The sequence below is a fragment of the Canis aureus genome, chromosome 32 (genome assembly GCF_053574225.1).
Source record: "Canis aureus isolate CA01 chromosome 32, VMU_Caureus_v.1.0, whole genome shotgun sequence".
NCBI lineage: Eukaryota > Metazoa > Chordata > Mammalia > Carnivora > Canidae > Canis > Canis aureus.
Window position 1 is genome coordinate 40095360 of NC_135642.1, and position 23365 is coordinate 40118724.

General features: G+C 44.0%; 1 protein-coding gene across 3 annotated transcripts in view; it reads left to right on the forward strand.

The window, feature by feature from the left end:
• Positions 1 to 23365, forward strand: part of THSD4 (thrombospondin type 1 domain containing 4) — a 573677-nt gene that overhangs the window by 514110 nt on the left and 36202 nt on the right. For all 3 annotated transcript variants that reach the window (XM_077881722.1, XM_077881723.1, XM_077881724.1), the window contains 3 exons: positions 12517 to 12692; positions 15067 to 15163; positions 20353 to 20628. In XM_077881722.1, the coding sequence (XP_077737848.1) occupies positions 12517 to 12692; positions 15067 to 15163; positions 20353 to 20628 (549 nt within the window). The remainder of the gene's footprint in view (positions 1 to 12516; positions 12693 to 15066; positions 15164 to 20352; positions 20629 to 23365) is intronic.

The following is a 23365-nucleotide window of genomic DNA, read 5'->3' on the forward strand; positions in this document are numbered from 1 at the left end:
ATTATATATTTATTATATATTATATTATAATATACTATATATAAGTAATTAATATATTATATATAAATATAATTATATGTATAATATTTAAAGTTTAGTAGTGTATTTTATTGAATTCAACATGGTGAAAAATATTGTTTCAACATATAATCAACATAAATGACTGAGATATTTTACATTCTTTTTTCATGCTAACTTCTTCAAAATTCAGTGTGTATTTTACATGTACATCTCAATTTATATGTCAAATGTTCATCAGAATTGCTCAATTTGTAGAGTAATTCTTCATGAAGTTCACGGTTAAAAAAAGTAGATTCTTACACCCAAGTTGTGTCCAAATGTATTTAGAGGTTTTCCAATCATTGAATTGAGTCTCAGTTCTCAAATTTAAGTTAAAATTGAATAAATTGTGATATATATATACATATATATACACACATATATGTATTTATGATATATATCATATATATCATAAATTGTGATATATATATATCACATCTCCTTTATTCGTTTGTCTGTCGATGGACACTCAGGTTGCTTCCACCTCCTGGCTATTGTAAATAATACTGCAATAAACACAGGGGTACACACATCTTTTGAATTAGTGTTTTTGTTTTCTTTGGGTAAATACCCAGTAGTGGAATTACTAGATCATATGGTATTTCTATCTTCAATTCTGTAAAGACCCTATTTCTAAATAAGATCACACTCACAGGTTCTGGATGGACATACATTTTGGGGAGACACAGTTCAACCCAGCAGTGTGTCTGCGGCTATGCACACATGAACCATGCACAACAGCCCAGTAGTATTCATTACATGCTTCTTTTTGTTCATAGGGCACTTTCTGTTTTATACAGAATGTGTGTGGGGAATGTGTGTGTGTGTGTGTGTGTGTGTGTGTTGGTTGTGTTTCTTTGTTGTGGTTGTTTGGGGGTTTTTTGCAGTCCAGTGACCAGTGCTGTAAATCTCTGTGGCCTGCTTTTGGGGTGGTTCCAGGCCAGCGAGTGGGCTAGCATCCTGCATACACCTGACTGCTGTGAACTTCCTCCTTAAACCAAGGAGGTTATACCTCCTAGGGTTTCACCTCTTACAGTATATACAGGATGCTCCTTTTTTATGTGTTCTGATCACCCACATGGAATCCTCTAAAGTGGGATCCTAATACAAGTCTGTGAGTTCACCACAGATGTTCCATAGAGAGAATGCTTGAGGCAGAGCTGACCAGAGGGATGAGGAGGAGAGGAGCTGAATTCCTATCTCACCTCTGACATATATTTTTATGACATGTTACCTTTTTTTAAGAATTTATTTATTTGACAAAGAGCAAGACAGCTCAAGCGAGTACAAGCCGGGCGAGGCGGCAGAGGGAGAGGGAGAAGAAGACCCCCCACTGAGCAGGAAGCCCAACGCAGGGCTCCATCCCAAGCCCAATGCGGGCTTGTATCATGACCCTAGCCAAAGGCAGATGCTTAACCAACTGAGCCACCCAGGCGCCCCCTCTAATGTGTTATTTTTTAGACAGCTCTGATTTTCCCTGTCCATGCCGGGGGGAGGATGCATTCTTGCAAACTTGTTGCTGCCCTTTACCTACATACATGGGCCCTCATAAAATATTTCTCTTCTTACTATTGATAGGGTAGCTGTTTTTAAAAATGGACCTTCCTGGGTTTGTCAACAAATAGTGAGTTTTTTCTAACTACTAGCTCTTTGCTGACATTGCGGACCATGAAAAGAAAACCAGTCCCCACAGGACTAGAGGATTGGATAAGTAAACTGAGGCAGATGTATGCCATGGAATATTATGCAGCAGTTAGGAAATACTGACAGTCTTTACAGAAACAAAGATAGACTTTAAAAGCAAAGGGTTGTTGGAAACACGGCAAACTTTTGTGACTTCTGCATACACGTGTATATCACATTAGTGTAGGTGCTTGCTGGAGTGGGCAGGGGGGATGGCAGTGGGAATCCAGTGTGAGGGGGAAAATAAGGCAAGAGAGGTCTTTCATAGCAAAAGTGTCATGAGCTGAAGAATCTGATTAATTCAACTCTCTGCCCCTGAAGTTAAAAAAAATCTTGCGGAGTTTAGAATCAGCATTTAGGATAGTAAAACAGTGAAGACAGCAATGGATTAAGTGTCAGAAAACAGGGCATAGATACTAAAAGTTGAGTTAAGAGGTTGGAAGCAGGAAATAGCTCTGGAATAGGACTTTCAGGATGAGCAGGGGATGCTAGCCATACTCAGCACCACCAGAGTGTCTTTTTGTCAGGTGTAAATAAAGGGAAATGAGAAATCACAACTGAATTTAAAAAAAAAAAAAAAAAAACAGACATACAAGTTGCTGACATTTTCCACACTTGATTGAATGCTGACAATGGGCCGGGTGAAGTAGCTGAAGTTAGGGGCGAATCACACAAGATCATAACTGTGAATCAGGAGAGGATGGGCTTTATCCCAAAGCTTGGAAGTTTGGAGGGGAAAGGCAGGAGGCAAGGTGCACTCCAGAAGGTTCATCTGGAGTGGCACGCAGAGAGAGCCACAGTTCTCTGCCAGTCCAGCTGTGAGGCAGAGAATGGAGACAGGAGGCCACTGGGCAGGAGAGGGAAGGACGGGAGCACAGTGGCAGCAAAGGGGATGATACACCTGACAAGTGATCAGCTGGCAGGGGGAAAGATAGAAAAAGAAGAAGATGGTGGCCAAAACTTGAATCTGAGCAATGGGAGAACAGTGTTTTAAATGGAGGGGTTAGGGGACACCTGGGTGGCTCAGTGGTTGAGCCTCTGCCTTTGGCTCAGGTCATGATCCTGGGGTCCCGGGATCGAGTCCCACATGGGGCTCCCCGCAGGGAGCCTGCTTCTCCCTCTGCCTCTGTCTCTGCCTCTCTCTCTCTCTCTCTGTGTGTCTCTCATGAATAAATAACAAAATCTTTAAAAATTAGATAGATGATAGATAGATGATAGATGATAGATAGATAGATAGATAGATAGATAGATAGATAGATAGATAGATGGAGGGGTTAGGAAGCAGGCTCATTTAGGGTGAGAAAGCTGTTAGGGTTATCCCTAGATGAACAGAGCTCTAGTGAGGCCCTTCGCAGGAGCTACACTTCTGCAACCTCTAAAGCAAAGTCCTAAACATGGTCCTTCCCTCCTTCCTGGGAGTAGACAGTGGAGCCAGGAGCAGGGGGTTGGCCCTGAGACCCCCCGGGCCACAATGGCAGGCCTGCTGCCCCTCAGGGTGGGGAGAAGTGTGGTGGGTGCTCAGGAACTGTGGTGTGATGAGCTTCGGGACTTCTTATTCAGCAGCCAGCGTTAGCTCCAAACAGATCTCAGCTGTCACTCCCCAATCAAGATCTTTTCACGGCTCTGCAGTGCTGCAGCCCAGGCCCACAGTCAGCCCAGGGTCTCCCCATCCCACCTCACGTCCAGGGGTGCTTCCTGCACACTCCCACTGCACCCAGCACCCAGGATGCCCCTGCTCTAGCACCCCACAGTGTCGCCTACTCCTCCAATGTCAGGCCCTCCTCTGTCCCCAAATGCCCTCTCTGTCCCCAAATGCCCGCCTGGTGAACTCCTCACGCTGCCAATTCCTGCCCAAATGCCACCTCCTCTCCAAAATCCTCTACGCACCCAAGGAATTTTGACAGCCTCTCTGTTCACCTGTGTTAGTATGTGTCTGAGCTCAGAAAGGTGTGGGCGGTCTGATCTTTGTAGCCCCTCGCCCCCACCAGTGCTGTACCCAGCTTATTTTCTTACTTAAACCATAGATGGTATCTATTTCATACGATGTTATTTGGGGCTTGAAAACACACAAAGTTCCTTTATAGTTAGTAAGTATTCAAGGAAAATTTGGAGTCAGAATAAATCAAATGTGAATATTTTAAAGAATGAGAATTAGCCGTACTTAGCCATAATTTAGCAATGAAATAAGAACAAAGACTTGGCATTTCCCTTTATTCAACCTGTGATCATAGCGTGCCAAAGGGAGAGCCAGCCTTCTTTCTCTGATACTCTGATTTTCAGTCCAACTGTGTTACATCATGTTTTAGAAAATCACACAAGCTCAGTTCTTTCCAAACCCAAAATGCCAAAGCAAATCTGAACTGAACAATTACTGTTGATATGTACATAAATTTATTTAACAGAAACCATAATTTTGATACTTTATCAAACTGAACCTGGATCTCCCTGAAGAGAAATGTGTGTGTGTGTGTGTGTGTGTGTGTGTTAATGGCATTTTTGTGCATCACTGAACATACTTACCATTGGGGTCAGAAGGTATGGAGGACATTTTTGAGATTGGAATTCTTAAATAGGAATATTCAGATACAAGTGGGACTTGAAGGAGTTTCTAAGAATCTCTTATCTCAACTCCAGGGTTAAAATACAATAGATTAGAACAATACAGCTCATAATTTATTTCTATTCAACAAGCATTAAGTGCCAACCAAGTGCCAAATAGTGGGCAAAAACATATATGTCCAGCAAAAAATGTGCACAAATGGTTATAGCAGCTTTACCCATAAGAGCCAAAAACTAGAAACAACCCAAAAGCCGATCATTAATTAAAAAGCAAATAAATGGTGGCATATTCGTACAATACTAAGTTGCTATGAAAAAAAGAATGAACTACTGATAAATGCAGCAATTTGGATGAATCTCATGGGCATAAAGTTAAGTAAAAGGTGGCCAGCACAAAAGAGTATATATGATATTATTCCATTTATTTGAAATATAAAAATGAGCAAAACTATAGCGTTAATGGCAGAGTAGTGGTAAACCTTGGGTCTTGCAGGGACAGAGTAATGACTTTGAGGGGGCGAGGGGTTACCTTCTGGGGGTCTGGGGTGGTCTTTATTGCATAATAGTAACACAGGTGTAATAAAAATATAAAAAATCATCAGGTGGGACACCTGGATGGCTCAGTTGGTTAAGCCTTTGGCTCAGGTTGTGATCTCAGGGTCCTGGGATCGAGCCCTACACAGCGGGATCTCTGCTCAGCAGGGATTCTGCTTCCTCCCTCCTTAAGCCCTCCCCCCTACTCATGCTCTTGCTCTCTCTCCCTGTCTCTCACTTTCAAATGAATAAATAAAAAATCTTTTTAAAAATATCACCAGGCTATAAACTTATAATTTAAATACTTTGCTATACACCCTATATTCCTAATTCTTTTTTTAAAAAAATTAATACAGAGGGGCTCCTGGGTGACTCAGTCAGTTGAGCAATGTACTCTTGGTTTCATCTCAGGTCATGATCTCAGGTTTGGGAGATGGAGCCCCATGTGGGACTCTGCCCTCTTCAGGGAGTCTGCTTGAGATTCTCTCTCTCTCTCCCTCTGCCTCTCCCCTTGCTCACATCCAGCCTCTCTTTCTCTCTCTCAAATAAATAAATAAATAAATAAATAAATAAATAAATAAATCAATCTTTTTAAAAAATTAATATGGCTGCAGATTGGGCTGCTAGAAATTCACTCAACTGAAATGACTTAAACAAATCTCGCACGTGTTCAGGAAGTGACAACTACATCAGAACTTAGTCATCTGCCTGACAACTGTAGATTTCCTGTCGTAAGACACATGCCGTATCCGTAATGTGAGAACGGGGAGCAGTGTGCATCCTCACACTTAACAGTACGATTTGTGGGCTCACCCAGTGTCTTGAGATAGTTTTTTATTGTTGAGCTAAACTGGACTCTCTTTTACACCTGCCCTCCCCCGCCAAGGGTTAGTCACAACCCAAACCCTTAGTGGCATATGCATTGTGTATAAAGTCACATGAGTCTAGGTGCCTCCTAGGGTTGATTACTGACAATGAAACCCCTGGGAAAGTTGGCTCTGGGAATCCTAATGCCCACAGACTGGGATGTGGGCATGGTGGTGAGATGGCAGGGTGGTAGGGCAGAAGGAAGGCCACAACCCCCAGAACTGGCCCTCTGTCTTCTCCCCTTTCAGTGTTTGCTCTGTTGTCCAGGCAAAGCCAGATACGAGAAGTAAAACTGGGACACCTGGGTGGCTCAGTGATTGAGCATCTGCCTTCGGCTCACGTCATGAATCCGGGGTCCTGGGATCCACTCCCAAATCGGGTTCCCCACAGAGAGCCTCCTTCTCCCTCTGCCTGTGTCTCTGCCTCCCTCTGTGTGTCTCTCATGAATAAATAAATAAAATTAAAAAAAAAAAATCCTCCCTTGATTGTGAAGCTTTTGCCTTTGACCAGGACCTAAAAAAAAAAAAAAAAAAAAGAGATGGTTATAATAAAAATTAAAATATAACAAAATAAGAGTGATTTTCCAACTTTCAATGCAATGGAGGGCTTGCTAAACCCTGATGCTGGACCCCACCCCAGTCTCTGGTTCAGCCAGCCTGAACCTACCTCCAACCAGCTTCCAGGGGACGCTGATGCCACTGGTCTGAGGACCACACTTTGAGAACTACTGGTGTAATGGAAAGAATAGGAAATCAGAGCATCAAAGTTCAAGTCCTAAACTCTACTAACAATTTGTGACCTTGAGCAAGCAACTTAATCTATCTGGGCCTATTTCCTCTTCTGTATAATAAAGGTAATATGTGTTCTGCTTGCCTTACACAACTGGCAACTGGTGACTCCATGGTTGGGCATCTGCTTTTGGCTGAGGTCATGATGCCAGGGTCCTGGGATCGAATCCCACATCGGACTTCTCAAGGGGGGGCCTGCTTCTCCCTCTGCCTATGTCTATTTCATGAATAACTAAATAAAATCTTAAAAAAAATAAAAGGAATGCTACAATAAGGATGTAACTGACAGACCCCTCCAAGATGGTAGTATGAAGTAAGTAGGTGTGTTCCATTTTCAAGATACCAGATTAGCCAACATATTCTGAGACTCGCTTGGGTTTGTGCCCACATGTGAGCTTTTTTAAAACTCATAGACTAAAGCAAAAATGGCACAGCTGCAGACCTCCAGCTGGCATTATGATGGCGGCCAGTGATGTCTGACCCCTTTCACCCTTGAGCTTATTGGGCTGCTTCCCAGATAGCTTCTAAGAACTGCTGAAACTCAGAATTTTGTTAGTAAGAAGAACTCAATTTTCATTTTCCAAAGGAAAAAACCAGTATCTAGATCACAGTGATCTGTTGGCTGTAAAGAAAACGTCTTTTTTGTCTAGACCCAAGGGTTGGGTCAGCAATTGCGGGCATTAAGATTATGGGATCAAGTGTCTGAGAAGCAGGGCTTGGATCAGTAAGCGATACCTATATGAATCCGGGAGAAAGGCATTGTTGGTGCAGGTGGTTTAGGCCAAATATATATGCCCAGCGTTGACAGCTAAAACGGATAAAATCCATATGTCAAACAAGAGTGGAGATTTCCTCATATCGATGTAGCCATGACAAGCTTCGCCAAAGCTTGACCTTCCATGAACACACCCACTAGCAAGAGCCATGAGTCACCTGCACCTTTTTGTGGGGTAGCTCTGGACACCATTACGTAGCCCTGGAACTGCTTACAGGCACATAAACTGGAGGTGCAGCTGCTTTCAATCTGCAAGCCCAGGTGGGGGCTAGTTCTGGAGCTCTTCCAGAAGCTAACCTGTGGGCATAGGGAACCAGGCCCGTGTCTGCTAAAAATCTCATACCGCTTTCTTTACACTTTGCTATTATATGGTGAAAGATTTGTCTAAACCCTGAAAGTGGGTGCATGGGTAACAGTAGTAGATGGTAAAAAGATTTGGGGTCCTCGAGTCTTATTTCCTGGGAAGCCAATGCAGTTCTCTCCTGTGCCGTATTTCAGAAGGTTTTTTGGACTTTTTGGTTTCCAGATAACAACCTCTTCTATAATATTGACATTAAGAGTAATAAAACGTTAGCCAGAACCTACCTCAGTTCTGAGCTTGAGATGCTCTGAATGGGATTTTTAAGAAGAACCAATAAAAAAGGGAAAATAGGTATATCCCTCGGGAGTATTTCTGCTTGTACCATGTCCTTTATATGAACTAAGAAAGATGTAAGCTTTAAAGAAGGTAATATACATGTATGGTAAAATAAATTTTATATGGCAATAAAAAGATATAAGATGGGAAATAAATGTTCCCTTCTCATCTCCCATCCCAATCTAAACCCTAATTTCTGTCCTCAACTGTTAACAGTTTTATAACTTTCTCTGAAAAGTTTTATGTGTGTGCATACATGTTTTATGTATATGCTTTTGCTTAAAAGTATACACAAGTGAGATCATACCAAAACACTGTCTGCAGGGAATATCCTTGTTACAAACCTTTTGTGTACTTATAAAAGTATATCCCTCCAGTACTTTCCTACAATTAGAATTCTTGGGTCACACGTACAGGCGCTTAAAGTTTTAGCAGTATAACCAAATTGCCCTCCAATGTGATCGAATTGGTTTACCTTCCCACCAACAACGTAATAGATGCTTGCTGGCTCATACTCCTGCCAACTCTGGCAATATTAAATGTTTTCAAACATTTGTCAATCTGGTGAGTCAAGAGTATCCCGTTGCAGTTTTGACTTGCATTTCTTAAACTGTAAGTGAGGCAGAGCATCTTTCCATTCACTTACGGAGTATTTATTCTTGGTGTTTTTTGAATTGCTTGTTCATCATTCTTTGCCTATCTTTCCTTTGAGCTGGTGTCTTTTCTGCTGTGGATTTTTGCATTCAGCAAATATGAATTCTTACTCTATGGTAAGCACTGTGTGCTGGTCACTAGACCTGCAACAGGGAGGAAACACTTTTTGGAACTCGCGGTGTTCTGGGAGACCAACATTAGTTCAATCATGCTCTGAATGGGTGTATGTAACAGACTGAGTTAAATGCCTTGGAAGAGAGGCTTTTGCATCTCTTAGAGTATGTGAAAGAAGAGACGGGCCTGAACTGAAGGTTGGGGAAGGCTCCCCTAAGGAACTGACCTCTAAAGAACAAATACGATTTGGGGTTCAGAGAAACACTTCTGGAAGAAGGAACAGATTGTGCAGGGAACCTGTATTAGATGGGCTAAAAGAAGGCCAGAGAGCAGGGCACAGGGAGCAGAATAAAAGTGATTCATGATGAGGCTGCACCACATCACCACGGGCCCCAACCCATTAAGGGTTTTTTGTTTTTGTTTTTTTTTAACTTTTTCAGATTTATTAAAAAAAAAAAAAAAAAAAAACAGAATGATCAAAAAAAAAAGCCATCAACAAGGAAGCCAGACACAGGCCAGAAGGCCAGAAGGTAGCTAGAAAAATATGCCTTAGGAAAGTTAGGGAGCCCTATTACCTTTAAAAAATATAAAGCTGTACGTAACAGCTATTTTTCTGTTGATCTAGCTACTCCTGCCCTACCCTCCAACACGGCACTTCTGGCTTGCCTTGTAAGGCCTCAGTTTCATGAAGAATCCCATGTACACATAGGCTGGTATAGTAGTTCTTAATTCACTAGAAGATCTCATCCCCATATGGTCTCATTCCAGGTGTGGGGCCAACTACTTTCATCATTCTTAGAGATGGTTTCACCTCTTGAAAATACAGCTACTAAAGCACAAAACATTGTTTTTATAATGATCAACAAATCTTCCCCTCCATTTACATGCAGGTGGTAAATGACTACAGAGTTTCTTCTCTTACAGAAATAGAAGGGTGTTGAGTCATAGTTGATGGTCAAACCTGTATTCCGAGGAGAATATTCTGACTGAAAAAGAGGGGAAATAGGTAGACCAATTGGAAGGTTTTCCAATTCGACCAGATGAGATCTGGTGGTGGTCTTGTCCTGCATTATGGCCATGGACATGGAGGGAAGTTGATGAGTTCAAGATATATCTAAGAGGTCAAGTAAAATTTAAACACTGGATTGGATATAGGAGATAAGGAAGAGGGAGAGGTCCAGGATAATTCCTCCTTGTCTAGTGAAGTGGATGGTAATACCACTTAACATAGCAAACACTGGAAGAGGTCTAGGGTGAGATGGGGCCTACATATCTAAGTGAAGCCGTCCAGTAAGCAATCAGATAAAGAAATATGGGACCAGAGGAGAAATCTGGAATGGAAAAAGAAATTTGGAAGTCAGCAGAATACAGTAATTAAAGCCATGGCATAAAAAAATAATAAGAAAAAGAAAGAAAGAAAGAAAGAAAGAAAGAAAGAAAGAAAGAAAGAAAGAAAGAAAGAAAGCCAGCCATGGCATAAATGAAATTGCCCAAGAAATACACCACCCAAATTGGGTCTACTCTTAATCCTCAAGGAACACTAATCTTCAGTAGCCAAGTACAGATAGATGACACGGGAAAGAAAGAACAGATGAGTAGCTTGAGAGCAGGAGGACAGCAAGCTGACTGTGTTGTGCCAGAAACCAGAGCTAGAATATTTCAGTTAGGATGGCATGGTCTGTAGCACCAAATATTGCTGAGACACCTAGCAAGGGAAGGCCTGGAAGAGGCCTGGTGGATGTAGCAACATGGAGGTCCCAGGGACCATTCATCTGAGTCGTCCCAGTGGAGTAATGGTGGCAGGAGTCAAGTTGGAGATGATTGAAAAATGAATGGGAAGTGGGGAATTGGAGAGACCATATGGACCACTCTCAAGTGTGGTTTCTGAGAGAAAACACCTGCAAACCTATTCGTCCTCAGTCTCTCGTCTGGACCTTCTTTGCCACTCATTAAGTTGAATTGATTTTATAATTCAGTATTCGGTATTCCACAGCTGGGGGCGGCGGGGGGGCGGGGGGGGGGGGAGATCTCCTAGTAGTCATGGCAACCAGCCAGCCAGGGATGGAGTCTGCAGGGGCCCTGCCTGTAAATAGGAAGCTCTTGCACCCTTGGAGCAGCTCTGACTCTGCTGGCCTCCAGAGACCCACTGTAGAAACACTGCTAAAAATGGATTTAAGGAACAGAGTCCTTATATTTTAAGATACCTCCTGAAAAAAATGGAAGGATAAATGGGGTCTAGGATTTGGAGAGTGAAACAGGATAAACCATGAGTTGATAATTACTGAAGCTGGGTGATATACACACAGAGGTTTATTTTACTGTTCTCACTGCTTTTCTTTGTATATAAATGTTTCCGTAATACATAATACATGGCACACAATTCAATTTAGTAACTCTGTGAAAGTGAAGTTTGCAAAGAGCCAGTGACCATCACAGGCCCACTGTGTATATGACTATGACACTTGATACCAAATCTCTTGGGCACCTGGGTGTCTCAGTGGTTGAGCATCTACCTTTGACTCAGGTCGTGACCCCGGGGTCCCGGGATCGAGTCCCACATCAGGCTTCCTGCATGGAGCCTGCCTTTCCCTCTGCTTGTCTCTCTCTCTCTCTCTCTCTCTCTCTTTCTGTCTCTCATGAATAAATAAATAAAATCTTTTTTTAAAGAATCCCAGATCTCTTTTAAAGCCAATACACCATTGGCTTAGGGGTTTCAAGGTGCTGAAGGCCTAATGGAAGAAAGTCAGCTCTCATGTGCTATCCTTTCTTCTCAAACTGAACACTTCGTTCCTTACCCCTCTTCTCCTTTCTTACCTCCCTCCTGAGTGTGGACACATTTCAATCACTTCTCATCTTCATGAACTTGAACAAGTTTCCTCTAATCCCTGGGCTGCATTCTGAGAGATGGGGACACGCACCCGCCTAGCAGTCTCACTAGGGCTCATTCTGAGAGGGTATGTGGGAGAAGCTAGCATGGCTCAGAGCCTCAGGAGCCCACAGAAGTCAGACAGGTCATACAAATGAATGACGGGATCAAGTAGCAGAAGATCATGGGACCCTCTTGTCCTAGCTTTAGCTTTGTCGCTTTTAGTAGACATACAAGTAGAAAGAATTATGAGAAAGTTGCTATTCTGTGAGACTAATAACAATGCAAGCATGCTCATAAATGGAATAAATAATCCATAGTCATAAACAAATGGGCAGTAAACCAAACCTTAGCCTCAGTGTCGGGGGGTCCTAGGGAGTAGTGGGGTTGGGGCCAACCAGAGCGCACAGGCCCCATCTAACGGGGCGGTCCTCCTCAGCTCCAGCTGGTTGCCGCTGTAAGGAAATGTGGAGCCAATGCTAACATGTCTTCTTGTTTTACAAGAGAAGCTAGAAGCTAGAGAACCCAAATGGAGTTTGGGTTCAATTATATAAAAACAAAACAAAACACGATGAAGGCCAAACTAAGCTTATCTGTGGGCCAAAATCAGCTCACGGGCTGCCAGCGTGCAACCTCTCCCCTAGATAATGGGATATAATGCAGTTTGCTTTCCTCTCCTTTTCTCTTCTTCCTTTTTCTCCTTCGCCTCTCTATTTCCACATCCTTCTCTCCTAACCATTCCCACATCTCCTTTCTCTACTAAATCTGAGAGGTGGAAGGGATTGAATGGGTTGAAAGGGTCATGCCCTAGATGCCTCACCTCTGTCTCAGCCTCGTTCAGTGCCAGGCACATAGCGGATCCTCATCAAACACTTGATGAATTAATAATCCAGCAACTAGGGGAAGGGGGCAGGGGGCAGTTCACTTTCTTGTGCACACCTTCGGCTTACGCGAGGAATTGTCTCCTTGTTCTTGACAGCTCTGCGAAGTCGCTCTGGCCGCTCCATCATCAATGGGAACTGGGCAATTGACCGGCCAGGAAAATATGAAGGTGGAGGGACCATGTTCACCTACAAGCGTCCGAATGAGATTTCGAGCACCGCGGGAGAATCCTTTTTGGCTGAAGGCCCCACTAATGAGATCTTGGATGTCTATGTGAGTGTGGATGTTTCTGGACTGTTGGGATTTTGCATCTTGTTTCTTCTAAGGACCACGCTTAGCACAAATAAACAACGAATCATTGCCTGGGCCCAAAAAAACCATTCGAGCTGAGCCTTTGGAGGTGCCTAAATGCTTGGCGTTCATCTTTGCCATTCACCTCTGAATGTACCTAGCTCATAGAAACCTTAACCTCTACCAGATGCTTATTACTCTCAGACCCCCTAAAACCATTTTCACTTGTTGAACCAAATCAGAGGCAAAACATATCCTTTATTTCATGAGCATTGGCTCCCCTCCAGGCACTTTTCTCCTAATGCTAATTTGGCATGTTTTCTTTTTATGGCAAAAGAAAGCAAATGCTTAGAGCAAGACAAGACTGCTCAAGTTCCCAGCCCTCTTCAAATTCTATTAAAGCGAATGAAGAAACAAGAACGCCAGAGTACTCCAGATGATACAATAAAGCTTGGAGTAACAATGTAGAGGTTTACTACAAATTCCTTGCCTTGCAGAAGACACAATTTGGGATTTATTTTACAAGAAACTAAATTATTAAGTCTCTCAAGAGTTTGAAACAGACCTTCTTTTTAAAAGAAAGCACTAAAATCCATCCTTCTTAAAAAGATCAGGAAATTTCTTAAAGTGACAAGAAATGAAAGCTTGAAATGAGCTCTTATAAAGACGAGCTCACCCATGTACCTGCATTCTCTTACCATCTCCAAAACTATGCTAATCTATATGCTATCTGCTGTGTTCGAATTCTATAAATACCAGTTCTCAGTTCTCCAACTATATAGTTACATGTTCGTTCCTGTTGGGCCTGGTGGCTCATAGACTAGAAACTATAAAAGAAGCCTTATTATGGTTAATTTTGAATATGTTTTTAAGACTGTCCAGTTGGTTGTTGGACTCTGGGTAAGTCTCAAATGGGATCAGGGGTAAAGGACCCACTGTGGGTGGTCTAGGATGTAGTGGCCAACAATAATTTCATAAACGGGACAAGGTTTGCACTGGCAGGATGCTCACGCAGAAGAGGCATAGGAGAGGCGGGGAGGGTGTCCAGCCTCAGACCCACTGTCGGATTATGCAAAAAGAGAAACGAGGAAGTTAGGAGTAGAGGATGGGAACCAGAGGCCACACCACTGCATCCCTTGGGGTCCTGTGTTCACCACCATGGTTCTTGGGTGTAAGGATCTCAGTGGCCCTCATGTCTGCCTTCCCTCGGGTGATCTGTAGAAAGGCCCCATTTCACATGTAGAGAGCAAGTAAGGGATGATGGCAGAGAGAATGGGCATTTTCATGAACCAAACAGCACCCACTGTGCCGGGGTGACTGGGAGATGCTTGTGGCTTTAAAGGATCTAAGAGACAGCTGTGATTCTGATCTCCCTCTCCAGTTGAAGAAATCGAAAGCGATGAGACCATGGGATGTGCTCTAGGTTACACAGCTGGTCAAGAGGAGAGCCCCTTTATGAAGTGGTAGAGACAGAAACATCAGAACAGGACAGTGTCCCCTTGCCTGGCTCATATTCACACTGCAGATTCCCATTCTGGCACTCTCTTTAGTCCAGCATCCTACTTCTCACCAGGAAGGCACAAGGGACTTTGTGTTCCAAAGCCAACAGGGAGGGAGGGATTCATTCTGCAAAGCCATGATGATTTATTTTGTGGGGTTTTTTTGGCCCAGACCATGTTTAATTCCTGACTTCCACGTCCTCCTGCAGCTCCCTGCTTGATTCCTTGCTTTTGTCATTGGGTCCTAGGAGAGTAGAAACCAGGGAGACTGACTTCCTTTACACCGGTCTTCCTGACCATGTCTTTTTGTGGTTCTGGAGCTTTCCATGGATGGGAGGGGATGAAATGCAGAAAGCAAATGAGGGAGAGGTTGGGGCAGACCTTTCCTGAGCCAGCCTCAAAGCCATGTAGGGTTCAGGAGCATGAAAGATCCCAGGCTGGCTCTTCTTTGTGTGACTCTATCTCGCCACCTGGTGTTCGAGTGCGTTCCCCTGGAGCATAAACCTGGCTTGGCCATTTTGAAAGCGCTGAGCAAAATCTAAACCATAGGATACGATGGTTGAGAGCCAACAGAAAACCTCTGCAGCCAGTGTTCCCCTCTTCCTATTTGTAATAGGAATAAAACTTTGACTTTCAGCCTAGTTTTCTTCTAAGTTCTTCATTCTTCAAAAGCAAATTAACAAAAAAAACATCTGGAAAGAGCTTTCATTTAATCTGCCACAGGTTCACTTATATGCTTAGATCTGAATCGACCCACTTGTTTATAGACAGTGCCATTTACACCGGGGAACCCTGGGCCAGCGGGAGGGGGGTGTGCGTGTTTCGCAGGGCAGTGATATCGACCTCTGTGTTGTCAGATGATACACCAGCAGCCTAACCCGGGAGTCCACTATGAGTACGTCATCATGGGGACCAACATCATCAGCCCACAGGTGCCTCCTCACAGGAGACCAGGTAAAACCTCTTGTTTTACTGCCAAGCATGCCCATCATTTCCTTTTGAAGCCCTCTGTATCTCTTCTTGTGCATCTTCCTTGTGTCTCTCAGTCAACGCAGAGAAAACCCATGGACACAGCCTGAGATCAGAGGATGCTTCACCATTTGTCTGAGCCTTTGTTGATAAGAAGGTCTCATTCCCTTGATTCAAAAATGAGGTGAACATCCTCAGTCTGTCTTTCCAGTTCAACATTTTGAGATACCTTATATTAGCTTCCTAAGGCTGTAGAACAAATTACTTCAACCTTAGTGACTTAAAACAACATAAATTTCATACCGTTCAGAAGGTCAGAAATCCAAAATGGGTTTTGCTGGGCTGGAATCAAGGTGCCAGCAGGCTGTGTTCCCCTCGAAGGCCCCAGAAGGTTCTATCGTCCTGCACTTTTCTCTTTGAGAGGCCTTCTGCACTCCTTGCTGCTTGGCCTCTTCCTGCATCGTCAATGCTGGTTGAGTGGCACCTTCAGATCTCAGGCTCTGACCCTCTTCTTCCCTCATCACGTCTCTGGGCCCAACCAGACAATCCAGGACAGTTCTCTATCCCCTAATCTTTAACTTCATCACATCTGCGAAGTCCCTTTTACCATATAAGGTACCATACTCATTTCCAGGTATTAGGATCCAGACTCCTTCCGAGGGCTATCATTCTGTCCAACTTGTGCCTTTTTTTTCTTGGTCCCCTTTTGCTTCTGTTGACACTACTTTGACTTAAAAGGAAAGATTAATGAGTTCACACCTAATTGTCCTGATTATCTGCCTCTTTCCTGTGGGCTCTGCTGAATGACACAGCAGGCAGAGAAATATCTACAGATATTTCTTTACCAAATGACAATGGAACCCACCACCCAAATGGAGACTGTCTTTTCCATCTTTGGAACAGGAAGTTCTGCATAAATATTAATGATAATATCACTCACATGCACTGAGTCCTTGCTGTGTGCCAGACACTGCTAAGCCCTTCACATAGATTAACTCATCAAATTATCACAACAGTGCTCAGAGGAAGGTGCCTCATTTTAAAAAGAAAGAAAAAAGAAATGGAAGCTCAGACAGATGGACTTATTTGTCTGGGTCCCACAGTGACCTCAGTCTCCTGTGCCTGTCATACGGCCCAGGGTTACCTGGTCTGACACCTGTCCTAGGAAGTGAGGACACAGATGTGAGGCCTCATCCAAGTTCCTTCTCTGGCCCACCAAATGGGTAACCGGATTATCCGATTATCACAGGTCAGGGAGGAATCACTTGGCTCCTGGAGACAACAGGGCGGGAGCTGGGCACATTGGCTGCCTGTGTTGTCCACACCGCAAGTCAGCATACACAGGGTTCAAGCCATTTGCAGAAACCATATGCAAAAAAAAAAAAAAAATAGAGAAAAGAAAAAAAAGAAACCATACACAGTCTGAAAAACCAAGCTCAGACAGCAGAATATTAGGGTTGTTGAGATCTGATGCTGATTCAATAGGAACAATTGGACAGACTGTTTGAAACCCTACAGGGTGATGATGATGGATAACAAGCCTGGTGGGTAGCATGGAATTGGCTACCTGGAACAGGGCAGGTCCACTGTAAAAAGTTGGCGAGGAGAGGCATTCTGGACCAGGCTTTATCCTCCATGAACTCGGGCTTCACCATCCATCCATGAACTCGAAATTTGCTGTGCACCTCAGTCAAGTCAGAAACTTCTCTGAGCACATTCCCAGTCTACAGAATAGTGATGGGAAAAACCCTACATTCAAAAGGGTATTTTTGGAGGGGGCAGACAGTGGAAGAGATTGAGTATCAGGTGTCCATCCCAACATAGTGCCCAGTGCATGCAAGATGTACAAAAGATTTTAAAATGTTTTTGCCTGGTAATATTTTAGTCTCACTTATATCAGTATGCCTAGTCTTGATTCTGTTGATTTAAATCATCTTTAGTATTTTAAGCCATGAAGTATTGTAAATGGTGAAGGGTGGGGAAAGCCCTAAGTTTTAACTAGATTCTACTGTAACTCTAGAATTTGCCTCCTTGTTTTGTATCAAACTTGCATATACTTAAACAATAATCAATCAAAATAGAATACATGAAGTAAGATGCAAGTGCTCCATAATTGCCCAAACTTGGAAGCAACCAAGATGCCCTTGTTAGGTGAATGGATGGATAAACTGAGGTACATCCAGCCGGTGGAATATTATTCAGCACAAAAAGAAGTGAGCCACCTATGCATGAAAAGACATGGAGGAAACTTAAATGTGCATTATTAAGTGAAAGAAGATAATCTGAAATGATTCCAACTATATATTATGGGGAGAAACTAAACACATCAGAGGTTGCCAGGGGCTAAGGGGGAGGGACGGATGAATAGGCAAACAGGATTTTTAGGGTACTGAAACTATTCTCAATGACACTGTAATGATGGATACATGGCATTATACATGTGTCCGGATCCATCGAATATACACCACCAAGGATGCCTGGGTGGCTCAGTCGGTTGAGCATCTGCCTTCGGCTCAGGTCAGGATCCCAGGGTCCTGGGATGATCCCCACAGCCAGCTCCCTGCTCAGTGGGGAGTCTGCTTCTCCCTCTGTCCTTCACCCTGCTCATGCTCGCTCACTCTCTCCCCCAAATAAATAAATAAGATGTTAATTAAAAAAAAGAATGTACACCACCAAAATTAATTCTAATGAAGACTATGGGCTTTGGGTGATAACGATGTGTCAGTGCAGATCCATGGATGGTAACAGCGGTACCACTGTGATGCGGGACATCGATGGGGGAGGCAGCACATGATGTGGGACCAGGGGAGGTATGGGAACTCTGTACTTGCCACTTAATTGTGCTGGGTACCTGAAACAGCTCTAAAGAAGGAAGAGGAGGAGGAGGAGGAGGAGGAGGAGGAGGAGGAGGAGGAGGAGGAGGAGGAGAAGGGGAAGGAGAAGAAGAAGAAGAAGAAGAAGAAGAAGAAGAAGAAGAAGAAGAAGAAGAAGGAGGAGGAGGAGGAGGAGGAGGAGGAGGAGGAGGAGGAGGAGGAGGAGGAGGAGGAGAAGGAGAAGAAGAAGAAAGGAGAAGAAGAAGAAGAAGAAGAAGAAGAAGAAGAAGAAGAAGAAGAAGAAGAAAAGTCTATTTAAAGAAAATAAAATAAAATAAATAAAATAAAATAAAATAAAATAAAATAAAAAATAAATTAAAAAAATAATAAAGAAAATAAAAAAGCAATATGCCCCAACTTCATCCCCTGACCCCATTCCTAGAGGGAATATCTCATAATGATTTGGAGGGACTCCACCCAGCCCTTTCCTGTGCACATAGAAACAGCTTATAACCAATTTGAACTTTTGTCTGCAGTGTACAGGGAACATCCCATGCCAGGCGTTTCCAGAAGTCTAACTTAGATCTCGCCTTTACTTTAGACTTCCTCGAAACTTGCAGAGAACTCAATCTCGGTCAACCGGGGGGCTATACACACACACACACACCCCCACCCCAGTTTGAGTACAGATCCCTGCCAGGCACAGGAAGGTCCCTAGTACTCAGGGAACCCTGGCCTTCTGACTCCAACCTCTCCTTGCCTTGGAAACATCTCTGTCTGTCTCTCTCTCTGTCTTTAAAAAAATGCCCTCTACTTTCCCCTCCTCTTTCCTCCTCCTTCCCCTCTGCAGGCTCTGGTATCTGGGCCTCATTACCCTTATTGAGAACTCAGGCTTTCCCTGTAGGAAGGAGGAGCTGTTGACTTCCAGCAGCTTCTACTTCTCTGCAAAAGTCCAAGCCCAGAAAATCTAAGAGCTTGGCCACTGGGGCCGGGAGAGGAGGAGGAACAGGCATAAAGGGCAGAGCGTATCTCCATGTCACACTGTATATTTGCTTCATTATTCAAAACAAAAATAGCATAGCGTCCATCTGTAGTTGTGGCACAATGTATTTTAACCGCCACCCCAGCGGACATTTAATTTCACTTTACTATTTGGCTATTTCAATACTTTTTTTTTAATTTTTTATTTATGATAGTCACACACAGAGAGAGAGAGAGAGACGCAGAGACACAGGCAGAGGGAGAAGCAGGCTCCATGCAGGGAGCCCGACGTGGGACTTGATCCCGGGTCTCCAGGATCACACCCTGGGCCAAAGGCAGGCGCCAAACTGCTGTGCCACCCAGGGATCCCCTATTTGGCTATTTCAAAACACACTTTAGTAACCAGGCTTGTACATACAGCTTTATGTAAAAGAATGAATAGTTGTATGATAAATATCCTAAAGACTGAACCACTAGGTCAAGAGGTGTGTGCATTTAAAAGTTAGGTAGAGGGACATCTGGGTGGCTCAATGGTTGAGCATCTGCCTTCAGCCCAGGACATGATGCTGGGGTCCCAGGATTGAGCCTCACATCGGGCTCCCTGCATGGAGCCTGCTTCTCCCTCTGCCTGTACCCCTGCCTCTCTCTGTGTCTCTCATGAATAATTAAATAAACTCTTTAAAAAAATAAAATAAAACGTGGGTAGAGGGTTGCTGGAGGGGAGGTGGGAGATGGGGTAACTAGGTGATGGGCATTTAGGAGGGCATGTGATGTAATGAGCACAGGGCAACTGTGAATGCAGCTGATGAATCACTGAACTCTACCTCTGAAACTAATAATACACTATATGTTAATTAACTGAATTTAAGTAAAATGAATTTTAAATAAATAAGTAAAACTTGGGTAGATATGGGCAAATTGCCCTCTAAAAATTTGTGTCTGTTTTCAGACTACCCCCTCCCCAGGTTTTCCTGTGCCTTCAATGAGGGGTTTAGGGATTTAAAGGTCTCCAAAGTTTTTCATCTTTATTGCTCAGCTAATAAAGTTGTGGTGGTTATTTTTGTTTTCACATGTAGTTCTTTAATTATGAGTGAAGTTGAGTGTTTTTGTATGGCTTTCGGCTGTTTATATTTCTTTTTATGTGACTTGCCTCTTCCTGGCCCTTGCCTGCCTTTCCTGCTGAGATATTCGTCTTTCCCTCACTCATTTTTAATTATGTTTTAAATATTAGGGAAATTAGTATCTGCATGTTTAAAATACATGTGCTAGGAATTGGAAATGATCTCATGCTACATAATTTCTAATGTCAAAGGGATCCCTCTGTAGGCCTCAGTGTCCAGAACAGTCTTACATCTATGTGTGTGCACCTGCTTGTCCTAGGGGAGCCCTTCAACGGCCAACTGGTAACAGATGGGAGGAGCCAGGAGGAGAGAGAAGACAAAGAGGAGACCGAGGAGAAGGAAGATGTGCGTGGTGGGGCACCTGAAGTGTTCACCTCAGAATCCGCGCAGACCTTCCCAGTCAGGCATCCAGATGGGTTTTCTTCCCATCGACCGGACAATTTGGTGCCGGCGGTGCCACAGCCCCCACGGCGAGGCCGAGACCACAACTGGAAGCAGCTGGGGACAACGGAATGCTCGACAACCTGTGGGAAAGGTGAGCTAGAGTGTGGGTGAGGACGGTCTGCAGATCCCCAGGTGAGGAATGTGTGGCTGGGCTCGGGGGACATGGCAAATCCTCCCCTCCTTGAGCTTGGCTAAGAGATGGGTCATTGGTCTGATATGGTCCCCCCCCAAGACCACTCTCAAGCTTGATGGTCCATAAAGAGGACGTGCAAGACTCAGAAGAGCTGCTGCGCTTGTGGTTACAACTTATTACAGTGAAAGGATACAGATGAGTATCCTCAGGGCAAAATGCACATGTGGCCAAGTTCAAGAGAAACCAGGGGCCAGCTTCCAAGTGTCCCACCCCAAGATTGTGGCACACCGATGCTCAGAATTCTCCCGGCGATGATGGGTGACAGCAGGACCCAACATGGCCAACCAGATAAGCATCTCAAGGTTTGATGACCAGGGGCTCATGTGGCTCAGCTACACAGGCATGTAGCCCCCACATGACTGACATTAGCTACTCAGCCTTTAGCACCCAGAAGTCAAAATGAGAGAGAGAGCCTGGCCCAAGATCTCAGGCACACAAAAACAGGCACACAGCCAAATCATATTATTGGCATGAACTGTCTTGTCAAACGGACACAGTGTGGTCCAAACATAGAAAAACACTCCTATCAGCAGAATATTCCATGGGCTCCAAGGTGGTCTCTAGCCCTGCTCAAGGGCCAGTCCTGAAGAAGGCCTTTCTTTGGAGTGTGCAGGGTTTGAGTACCCAGGGCCTGCTGAGTTAACTCTCTCCTGCACCTTGTTCACCAAGTTTACGATCTAGAAGCTGATGTGTACTTACACAAATACCAGGTAAAGCTCATTCTCAAATCTACGATTCCAGAAAAGAAAAGCACACTCACTGGGCTTGAGGTGTGAGCTGGCTTTTACAGTCACCAACGCTCACAGCTGCCCACCATGCTCCCTGTAAAATCTTCACCCCATATCGTCCCATTTTCCTAACCCATCAGCTAAGACCCCAGGGATAAGCCTGAAGCCCAGCCAGGCCAGCTCTATGGACTCCTTGCAGGGAGGGAGACCACACACCAGAGGGAGGAAATGGTGTCTCTCCAAACAAAAGAAAAAGAGTTGCAGGATTTGGGAGAAGATGAATGGAGTTCAGGTGAAATTTAAAGAAAGCCAGGTGTTGATAGGCTCAAAGCAAAGCATGGCTGCGTGCAAAGGGGTCAATATCAATATCATCCTAAACTGTGAAGTGGATGCAGGGCCCTATTTCCTTGAAAACTCCAAAGTTAAGGTGGGCGTGGGATGAGGTGTTCCAGAAGCCCCTTAACGAACATCTGGCACCTGGGTTCGAAATTGATGCTGAGAAGGTGAGCTAGATCCGCAGCTCAAGGATATGCCTGTGACCACCTAGAAACTCCGATGCAAGATGCGTGTGGTAACAGCCTCCTGTTTGTAAGGAAGTCCTATTTGCAACCCTATAACCGCTGTCCTTGGAGGTGAGGGGACCACAGAAATGGGAAGGCTGTATCCCAAGAAGTTCCTGCTGCCGGGAAACTGTGTGTGATACCAAGACTATTGGTTTGGGGATTTTCTTTTTCTCTTTCTTTCTTTCTTTCTTTCTTTCTTTCTTTCTTTCTTTCTTTCTTTCTTTCTCTTTTTTTCTTTCTTTCTTTCTTCTTTCTTTCTTTCTTTCTTTCTTTTTCTTTCTTTCTTTCTTCTTTTTCTTCTTTTTTTTTTTTATGAAACTTGTACCCAATGGCACAAAATTCAGGCACTTTTAAATAATTTACACCTGGGAAGTTTTCACAACCGCCTCTAAAGCCTTTATCTTTTTCCCAAGAGCACTGGCTTAGTGGCTTTTGAGAACAGAATTTAGGTGTTGGGTTTTTCATGAGGGCTGGAGCATCTCCTGCCCGGAAGCCCTGCCAGTTCCATGATGGCTGAGAACTGGTGCGCTGACTTATGGAGCTGATCCTGTGCAGATATTATTGTGCTTTTACTGAATACGTGTGCCACGAATGTGGAATGGAGATTCATTGGACTCATCTCTTTTTTAAGCTTTAGGAGGGAAAATTAAATGGCTGTAGGATGTGTCTTACCACAGGCTTAAGGTAATTACACATTAAGGCCAAAACCATTTTAGTAAGGATCCATCCCTGGGAATATGGAGGTAAGCAGTGTGAAACGCAGTTGACATAGGAACCCAGGATCCAAGTGCGTTATTACTGAATTTTCCGCCACGTAGTTAGTGGTGCGACACCCACCAGAGGAAGCACATACATTGTGCTAGGTACACACAAGGGAAAGTCATAGAAAGAAGAAAAATTGCCATCATGTAGTTTTATATCAAGGATGACATGTGTAGAAGATTCTCTTCCCTTTCATGTCTGTAAAGATCGCCTGGCCCGGCCTTTCCAGTAGGATGGGATGTCGCCGTGATCAGAAACCATCAGGCATTGTCTTGTGGACTGAATAAGATAAAGAGCAAAGCGTATGCCGTTGCCCGCTCACCCTTCATGCTGCTCACACGGTCCTGTATTCACCGAATAGATGCCACATACCCCGGTGGTCATTCAGCGGGTCTCTATCTGTTCTGTATGAGGCATGACGCAGGGACCCTATTTCCAAAGATTCTGGTTATCTTTCTCTAGTCTGTGTGATCCACACTGACCTCAAACATCTGCCTCCCTTACTATACCCTCTGGTGTGGGACCAGCAAACTGCTTACACCACGCGGTCTAGCTCAGATACACCTCCTCTGTGAAGCCCTT